Source organism: Tauraco erythrolophus, chromosome 13 (genome assembly GCF_009769465.1).
Source record: "Tauraco erythrolophus isolate bTauEry1 chromosome 13, bTauEry1.pri, whole genome shotgun sequence".
Taxonomy (NCBI): Eukaryota; Metazoa; Chordata; class Aves; order Musophagiformes; family Musophagidae; genus Tauraco; species Tauraco erythrolophus.
In genome coordinates this window covers 143,279-152,991 of record NC_141477.1, presented here as the reverse complement: position 1 = coordinate 152,991, position 9,713 = coordinate 143,279, and the positions used below count along the sequence as shown (strand labels likewise).

At 43.5% G+C, this 9,713-nt stretch overlaps 1 protein-coding gene across 1 annotated transcript in view; it reads right to left on the bottom strand.

Moving 5' to 3' along the window:
- Positions 1 to 418: 418 nt before the first annotated feature.
- Positions 419 to 9,713, bottom strand: part of MSN (moesin) — a 42,412-nt gene continuing 33,117 nt past the window's right edge. The window contains 12 exon segments of the mRNA XM_086619582.1: positions 419 to 1,988; positions 3,034 to 3,267; positions 3,704 to 3,796; positions 4,296 to 4,618; positions 4,939 to 5,081; positions 5,534 to 5,555; positions 5,558 to 5,696; positions 6,605 to 6,701; positions 7,180 to 7,326; positions 7,683 to 7,766; positions 8,218 to 8,492; positions 9,027 to 9,122. Of these exon segments, the coding sequence (XP_086475708.1) occupies positions 1,824 to 1,988; positions 3,034 to 3,267; positions 3,704 to 3,796; positions 4,296 to 4,618; positions 4,939 to 5,081; positions 5,534 to 5,555; positions 5,558 to 5,696; positions 6,605 to 6,701; positions 7,180 to 7,326; positions 7,683 to 7,766; positions 8,218 to 8,492; positions 9,027 to 9,122 (1,818 nt within the window). The 3' untranslated portion in view covers positions 419 to 1,823.

The following is a 9,713-nucleotide window of genomic DNA, read 5'->3' as shown; positions in this document are numbered from 1 at the left end:
AGTGTGGATCTCCACACAGATTTATATTGCTTTCAGAAAACAAAACAATACAGCACTGGTAAGGTTGTTTCCAGCAGCCCAAGGAATTCTTGGGGAAATACTGCAGTTTATTAACACTAGCATGAACATTTCTTTTTGGCACAGTCCCCTTTTACCTTTCCCATAGAGCAGGGAGCCAGAAATGCTTTAGCATTCAGATGTTTTCCTTCTATGGTATCTAGCAGTGATACCATACAAAGGGGGAATACACAAAACTGAGAAAATCACAAGATTTAGGATCAGGCAAGAAAACAAATTACAGGCTAGCCTGATGACTACCTATAGGGACAGGCTAATCCAAGGAGAGTAAAGTATAGGAGGACTCCACTGTAGGTGGGATCCATTTTTAAGAGGCCTCTTAAAGTTAAGTTAAGTTAACATTTCCTTCTGTGAAAGATCAAGGCAAAATCCAATTCAACCCTGAGCACATATGGCTGTTTCCTCCCCAGAAATGGCAGGAAGGATTCTGGGCAGCTACAGTATGTATAGCTTGAAAGACAGGAGGTGATGGGTATTACGACAACTGGTGACAAATAGCTCTCAGGATCAGTCTCACAATCACTAGTGTCTCATTTCTAAGAGAGCCTTCTGTTCTCAAAGCTACAAAGGGGCAAATCATCCTTCTGGGGAAGGAAAAGCACTTGAGGCAGGGATCTGGCAGAATGCTAGTGAGGATTAAGGCAGCAGTTGGACAAATATCTCCGGATCTTCTCCCCTCAAACGTTGCTCTGAAGCCAGGAAGACAGATGAAGTTTTGTACACGACCCAGATACAAGAGTAGTTTTTGGTCCCAGCTGCTGATCACTTTTTATGATTGCATCTAGTTTAAACTAAAGACATCTGAGTTACAGATCTATACACAGTCATAAGGCACCAATGACTCTGTGCTATAAAGGCCTCTTATGGAAAAACCTGAAATCCTATTCAAATGACTAGAAATGTACTGATTCAGCAAGGGAAAATACAGCTACAGGAATTTTCAGTCTTCCCAAAAACGAAGGCAGTGTTCTTTAGCTATATCTGCCTCACTGTTTACATTCAAGTCAGACAAATGACAGAACAAAGCCATTTACCAGAGACAAAACTTTTGGAAAGCAGGGAAGTTGAGGCTCCAAACCACACTGCATCAGTGGAAATATTCCAAAGGCCTCCTCATTACTAGGAAATTCAAAAGTTCCATCATTAAACAACAAAAGGTAACACCAGCAGGAACGTCACAGAATCTGTTTGGTCTGCTTATGTTTGAAGGAAAAAAGCTTTGGTCTTTTAGAAAGAAAGTCCATATTCAAACTCCAACCGTTCTTCCTAAGCTCCAGCCTCCCCTTCTCAACTACATGATTCAGACCCCGTGTTAAGTCAGAAATTCAGACCCTGGCTACTAAGCTTAGTCCTGAAGCTTGCACAAGTTAGTAGGAAGGCACAGTGTCAAACTGTTATGCTTTTACTGCACGTAATTCAGGCAGGGTATCTGCTGGCCTCCCCACCCAACGGGGGGACTGGGACACAGTCACTTCAGTAAGCAATACAAAACTAAATGCAGTGAGACTTTCCCAAGCCAAACAAATTTGCCCCAATACATGTTTGCTTTCCCAAGCCACCCCAGGAAGATGTAAATACTATTCTTTCTTCTGTTGTTTAACTCCAGCATTTGCCCAAAACTTGATAAATAAGACCATGGTCACTCTTCTGTAGTGGTTCCAGCGTAGCACGATTACAAGTGAATGACGAGAGAGGATGGGAAAGAGGGGAAGACAGTGTGCAGGGCAGCAGGTGCAGGGGAGAGTTTACATGGACTCAAACTCATCAATGCGCTGCTTGGTGTTGCCCTGCCGAATCTGACGGAGGGTCTTGTACTTGTCTCGGCCTAGACGCATGTTCTCAGCGTGGATCATGTCATTGGCTGTCTTCTTGGTTTCGTCCCGAGCGTTTGCCAGCTCCGAGGAAAGAGCCTTCGGAGAAGGGGAAACAGATAGCAACGGGTTAGCACATGCCAGAGACTCAAAGCTGGACAAGGTTCCTTGCTGATCCTCCTAAAGATTCAATATCCATGGAGACAGAAAACAGATACGCCCAAATGTTTACAGTTCTGGGCAACCTGCTCTAGCTGACCCTACTTGAGCAAGGAAGTGGGACTAGATGCTCTTGAGAGGTCCCTTCCAAGCTAAACAATTCTGCGATTCTGTGAAAGTTGTCAATAGTTTCCCTAACATTCGAAGGCAGAATACATTAGGCAGTCTGTCACCCTAGTTATCTGTGTCTACCACAGTAAGAAAGACGACTTCTGAAGTACATTAGAGACAGAGTCAAGTAGAGGGATCCCTAAAGACAACAGGAGCACCTTGCAGAATTTGAGCAATTACTGGGCTCCTACTGCAAAAGAAACTTGCTGCGGAAGATAAAGTGCAACTCTGTCTCTCTACCTGTGCATGACCACCACAGCATAACACAGAACAAGCAACACCTGATGCAAGTCAGGCAGCTAGCAGGCAGTGTAACAAAATGCTGGGAAAGAGTCAACACCAGAACACTGGAGTTCCTTATGAGAAGGTGGTGCAGCACTGCTCCCTCCACGCTGAGCCCTGGTGGGCTGCTCTCAGGGTTTTGCAATGCAACTCAGACAAGACAGTTACAGACAGCTGCTTGATAGGAACTGGACCAAGTTCTCTGACTCATTGCAGTCAGGGCTATGAACAGCTGTCAGATGGCTGGCAAGACTCACACAAGTACACTACGTCTGACAGATGCTGCTTTTTGGCACTACTTGAAAATACTTCACTACTTCCAGTGAACTGGAAGTCATGTGCCAGCAGACAAGATCTGGCTCTCTGCTTAATGGTTAAGCAGCTAACTGGCAAGATCACGATCTCTTTCCTCTGTCCTCCCCCACCTTTTTTTTTTTTTTAAAATACCAGCAATACCTCCCAACTATAATTAGTGGCAAGAAGAATAGAAGCAGCACCCAGACACACACTCTCTCTGCTGCCAGCTTCCTACCTTCAAGTGTTTCTGGACCCGTTCGTTCTTCTCTGCTTCAGTGGTGCGCTCCTCCTCACTGCGGTCCTTGATGGTGGCCTCTGATCGTAGCTCAGCACTGGCTTCTGCCGCATTCTCATCCTGCTCATCATCATGCTCGTTCTCAGAGTGCATGGGCTCAGTGACATGAGGAGTGCTCATGGCAGTCTTCAACTCCTCTTTGGTCTTTTCTAGGTCTTCCTGCACCATCTGTGCCTGCAGTAGGGCATGCCACAGTAAGTTAATCAATATAATCCTGAGTGCGTGAGGCTTCTCACAGAAGTGCACGGAAGCACTATTCAGTGCTTATTACAGGAAACTGCACACCTCTTGCACACTGAAGCGTTATGTTCCAAAGCTACTCAACCACAATCATTTGCAAGACTTTCTGCTGGCTAGCACTTCAGAGATTTGAAGAATGGTTATAATTCATCACAAATGGGCTATGGGCCTAATTAGTCAAAGGATTTCTACATGGAGTTAGAATAAGGCACTCATTCCACCAGAAGCAGCACAGCTGCGTGTTTACAATAGCCCCAAGCTTGCAAACACTCAGTCTAGTGTGGTATCTAGTGCAGTAGTTTAGGTCACATCACAGAATGAAGAGCAACTCCATCAAAAAGTACTGTCATTTGCTCAGATTCTGCCTTACCTTCTGTTGCCATTCCTGGGCCTCACTCTCTTTTTTCTGCCTCGCCAGCTCCAGCTGCGTGATCCTAGCTGTGAGTTCAGCCATCTCAGCAGCCTGCAAAGGAAAACCTTTTAGTGGAGATAAAACCAAAGTACTTACTAAAGGAAGCATTTAGTCCAAGCCCTGAATAAAAACAGTATTTCTAACACCTTTTCAGTGAGGCAAAAACCCTCCTGTAAACTTCAGTCCCACCAATATCTCCATGATGCAAAGGAAAGGAAGCAGAAACAGTTTTGGGTTTGAGTTTGTTTTTTTTCCTTCTTTCTTCTCCCCCAAACAGAGCTGCAGAACTCAAATCTTTGAATCCAAACCAGGGAAAGCAACTGGGGAGCTCTACACTCCGTTCTCAGCATCACATACAGGCAAAAAGCACAACAATCCAGGTCTACTATACAAATACACTTGTATTTAGGTGCAAGCTCACCTGCTTTAGGCTAAATTTAAAGAACCAAACTATGCTTCCTAACTATATTCATAGCCTGGTTCACTTCAAGAGCTTAGATACCTACCTTGTCACTGTTTTCCCCACCCAATTTTCAGCTCACTCACTCACCAGCTGTTCCTGGGTCTTTTGTTGGTCATGGGATGCTTTCAATAGGGCCTCCTTTGCCTCTTCTGCTTCTCTACGTTCTTTAGCCAGTTTCTCTGCTTCTTCCTGAGCTCGTTTTCTCTCCTGTTCCAGCTCCATAGCTCTGCGGGTCTGTTCTTCCAGTTCTGAAAGAACAGGAGAGTGCATTTGAAGAGAGATCAAGTAAAAAATGGCAGTAGAAGAGGAAGACACCCTTACACCTATGTTCTGGATGAAGGTTTTTCTTCAGAGGGAAAGGTAAGGAGAGATACAAGCAACTGTCCCCTTTCCTCTCCTTCACATTGTAACTGGAGCTGGAAGACTAACAACCAGGCCTGATGTATCTATAAAAGCTGATGTGCTAGGATAAAGCTTCCAGTCAGCACATGAACAACTGCAAGGTACTCTCGCTGCCAGAGAGGCATCTTGGCTGCCACCCGTCTCTTTAATGCAAGTCTAATTTCAGCAGCTGCATGTGCAGGGCTTACATTCAGCTTCACAAGGCTAACCTAGGGCCCTAACACCAGTTATCATACAATACTGGAGAGCCAAATAGCTCAGAGATGCTCAGAGCTTTACTATTCGAACTCGTCTCACTCAGACTATGCATCTAAGGTAATACTGGAACATTTCATATTACCTTGCTGAGCTTTCTTGGTTTGCTCCTCAATTTGCTTGAGTCTCTCCATTAGCTCCTCCTTCTCACGTTCAATCTTTTCCTTCTCCTTTTCCGCCAACTCCCTCTTCTTCTTCTCATTTTCCAGCAAGGCTCTGATGAGGGGGAAGTCATAATGCAATCTCAAATTAACAATGACTCAGACTGGAGTGCTTCCTAGTGAAGCCATGAGCACACAAGCTACATGCACTACAGCACTCAGCTGATGAGTTTTACTCCAGACATGCCCGTTTATAGAAGGGCAGAAAGAAAAAGCTCTGCTGACATTCATCTCAATAGCAAGTTCATAACAGCAATGTTATAAGGGAAATCTTACATCAAGATCTGTATTAGTCCCATCAAATAGACAGATAAACCTTTAAGAAAGTGATGGTGGGTCACATTGTGATGACTGCCATTTCTATGATCCCATTAGATCTATTGAAGCAGAAAGCAATCTGATTTATTTTTGGCTCTAGCAGATTAAGGTGCTACCAGCAATTTATCTAGCACATGATGCTACCATGCAGTGATCAACCAAGTCCAGGTTACTTAGAACCCTACCAACCTCTCCATCTGTTTCTGATGCTCTCTTCCCGAGCCTGTGCTTTCATCTGCTGCACCTCAATGGTATCTGGTTTACGTCTGCGCATGTAGAGCTCATGGTTCCCCATGCAAAGTGCCAGAATTCGTTTGTTAATCCGTAACCGAGGAGCATAGAACACAAAGTCCTTGGACAAGAAAAAGGCAGCATTAGATCTATGTTTTAGCATAAGAAGCCCCCTGCGTATGCAACAGGCTCCAAGACCCTAAGCTTTCTAGAATTGCTAGCCAGCTTTTCTCAATAGTGTCTAATTCATCGGTGGTGGTAGGTAGACATCTATCTTTCAGGACTGAATTTCAACCTGGCAAATACACACAAGGTAGAACTACTCAACTTCTTGTTACAGTGTGCTGGGTGTCATTGTAGAGCATCCCTAGTACAGAGTACACAGCAACTTAGATTTGCTGCTTCATTAAACTCCATCAGGGGCTGGTTTACCAGGCGCACTGAGACTATTGATTTCTCCCACCTTTCTTCCCACTTAGTTGTTTAATGCAATAGTCTGGCCAGCCACATCAAGTGTAACATTTGTCTTATGCCAGAAAGGGTGTTAAACATTATGTCCAATGGATAAATAACTTTGTTCTGTTAAAAAGGAGCAACAGCAGCAGGGAAATGCTTCCAAGCAGCAATGCAACAAGAATGACTAGAAGAACAGAAGCTATCAGCTGATATAGGGGAAAAAAAAGCCTTAAACATGAAACCAATTATGTTCATTACAAATTTGCAAGGAAAAAACTCTCCCAGCATACCCTGCAAAATGACCTGAAGCTTCAGCTTCGAGTAAGGTGAAAAACTCCAAAAGACACACTATTAAAGCCAACAGGTTGCAAAGGAACCATTCACAGTTAACATAGGTGCCTCAGATCCCCAGCTGCATTACTAGAGAACCTGAACAGTTTTAGGAGAATCAGAAGCCCTAAGCAAAGACCTGCATCAGCGTTGACATTATTGATGAAAAGATCGTGTGCAATTAAAAAAAAAAAAATCATTCAGCTAAGAAGCTGAAAGTTTAATTTGAATGTTGCCTCTTACTGGTGCTTTCTTGTCAATAGGCTTGATAACAAATTTCTTGTCATTGAATGAGATATTTCTGATCTCACTCCAAGGGAATCCAATTTTTGGTGTTAGCCTGCAGAAACAGAAAGCAAAAGGAAATAAGAGAGCCCCAAGTCATTCCAAATTCTTAACTTACAACATAAAGCTCAAAATTCTACCAAATGTGCCCTCATATATCAGTACTTTTATGCTGACTGGAATCAGCAAACAAAAATTAGTCATGCAAGTGAACTATAAGATAAGAAGCAGTTTTTCAATCTTCTTGTTTGTGGTTTTTGGTTGTTTTTTTTAATGGAAAACAGAACTGGAAAATCCATCTGTGGCAGGAAGACTAGGGATTCAAGTAAAACTAGCTTGATAAGATTTGCCAATTTCTTGTATTTTTTGGTCTAAAGAAGCATGTTTTATTGATCATTCTGGCAATGATGGCCAAAAACGATAAAGAAATTGTAGGATTCAGTTAAAGACTTGAAGTCCAGAAAAGATTAATTTTGAATGCCTTTATACTGAAAAGGAGCTGAAAGCAATGATGAGGAGAGGGGGTTTATTACCTGTCATTCTGCTCATAGATGTTGAGTCCAAGAGCATCTACACCTAGCCAGAGTTCAGAGCCCTTCTTGTTCTTAATACTGAAGTAGTTCACACCATACATTTCCAGATCCTGTGCAATCTTCAGGTACTCCAAGACAGCATCTTCTCTGCAGCATGCAAAAAGAAAGCAGATATTCCTTTTTGAGTCTATAAGCCATTAGAGCAAGAAGGTGCTGTCTTCCTACACGGGCAGAGCAGCAACAAGCTGGCAAAGGTTCTAAGAATCACCCTAGTAGATGATAACAAACTCACTGTGCAAACTCAGTTTTGTTTGATTAATAACAGCCAGGTGATGTGGACTAGCAAGGGCAGAGCATATGAACCTAGTTACTCTGAGCAGAATAACCTGAAAAATGCTAACTCATCCTGAAGCAAGCCACAGATTATTGTATGCATTTATACATTACACACTACCATATACCATACTACTTTAAATGGAGCAGTTTCACACTGCATCGGTTACCTAATCATTCCTCGATGTTCCTCATGCCACACCTGGATCCTCTCCTCCCACTGGTCCTTGTTAAGCTTGTGCTGCTCCAGAACTCTAGAAAGAGTACATGGGATGTTTGAGATCAGCCACTGCGTTTACGCACACAGTCGCATCACTTTTGAATCATGCTTCATTAAATACTCCATTGGCACCACAATTCCTCCACAAAAATATTCCAGGATGTACTGTTTTATTATAAGGCTGGCTAGAGACGCAGCGTTCAGACTTCCGACAAATGACAAGTTGTATTCAGTTGGGCTTCTCCTTGTAGCATCACATTTTTTTGTTTTGGAATTTCTCTTACTACTTCTTATTAGAGTTTCTTCAGTAGCAACAGGATGTTTAAGATTAAAGAACTTAATTACATGAATACTAATCCCAGTTCTCAAAGAGGCACCAGGCTATATTTTCTTCTAAACATTCCAATCAAGACACCCACCCTTCCCCCAAAAAATACCAAACCCTTTAAGGAAAAGGTGATCTAAGACTACCCAGGTTCACTTACCTCTGTGGGAGCAGTTTGTCACTAGCAAGGTAGCCAGACTTGTGCACTTCTTTGTTGAAGTCTCCATATTTTGACTGGACGGCATAAGAGGCCAGAAGGACAGCTGTTTCTGGAGGGCAGTAAATGTCATCATTCAGAATTGCCTCCTTCACTTGGAGGAAGAAAAGGCGCTGCGTGATGTCCTGGATCAGCTCTTCTGCCACATCCTCTGGGTAGAACTTGGCACGAAATTTGAAAAGCAGGGGGCTTTCTTTGCGTACATCCTGTGCTGTTACCTGGAACAGAGTTATTGGATTTTATAGCCTACACACTAAGTGAAGGGGAGCAGATTTATGAACAGGAAGATAAGCAGCATTAGAAAAAAAATTCTCCTTTCCAATGCAGAAGTGAGCGAGTAGAAAAGTAAGGATTTTCAATTCCTTACCACTAAATAGTTCATAGCCTCTCCTCACAGAGCTTAGGACAAGCCACTAGTTATGAATAGTGCTAGGTAAGTTACTTGCCAGGTTTCTCTCCAACGATCATGCTCACACAAGCACCAAGTTAGTGTGTTATTGGGAAGGGTAACAGATCTGCCTGGATAACAAACAGGACTGGATGCAGGATGACCAGGTCAGACACCATGACTCCTGGTACCTGGGGATGAGGTGTGTGGACTGAAGGAAGGCAACACCAATCAGTAATGTTGCGGTACTTCAGGCAAGTGGAGAGGCAAGAACAGACCCCCGATAGAAATATGGAGACTGAATTTGCCCCTGGCCTCCAAGAGAAGGGAACCCAGGTCAAGTGAAAGCTTAGAGCAAGCATACCTTTTTGTTCAATTTCAGCCATGTTGAGAAGCCTTTGGTGTCCTGATACTGAAGTCCAAAAAACCAGACCTCTCTTAGACCAATCGTCTTGACGACCTGAAAGAAAAATGATTAGCAATAGCCCCAGCCAGATGGGCTGATCTCACTGGTGGCAGAGACCACATTAGAGGTAAGTTCAGATGAACACAAAGATGACCAGTGCCCTAGTCTTCTGGCTCCCCTGCTACAGTGCACACACATAGATAATAGGGCATCTGAGGTGTCTCACTTGGTAAGCTTATTCTATTCTTTTCTCTCCCTCATCTCTTTACGGCTTGTTGCTATTTATAAACAGCTGGGACACTATTTTCTTCAGCTACTTATAAGACAACACATATAGCCCAAATACGATGCAACAGGTCTGACAGGTGTAATAGCTGCCAGGAATCCACAACAGCTCTGTTTTCAGGTACACTCCTCACTTATCATGCAAATGTACTACCCCTAGGAAAGCCATCAATCTGCCTGCTAGGTTGGGTCCTGCTAGGCTGTGCTGGTTTAAGGTTTGTATTCTGCTCCACCGATCGGTGCGGACAGGCCTTTCATGCAGCTCTTCAGTGAGTGGCACCATTAAGAGGTACTGCAGCAGGTAAATCGATATGCTATCCCTCGTGCCAGGACAAAGAACCACCACAGAAATTAACTACA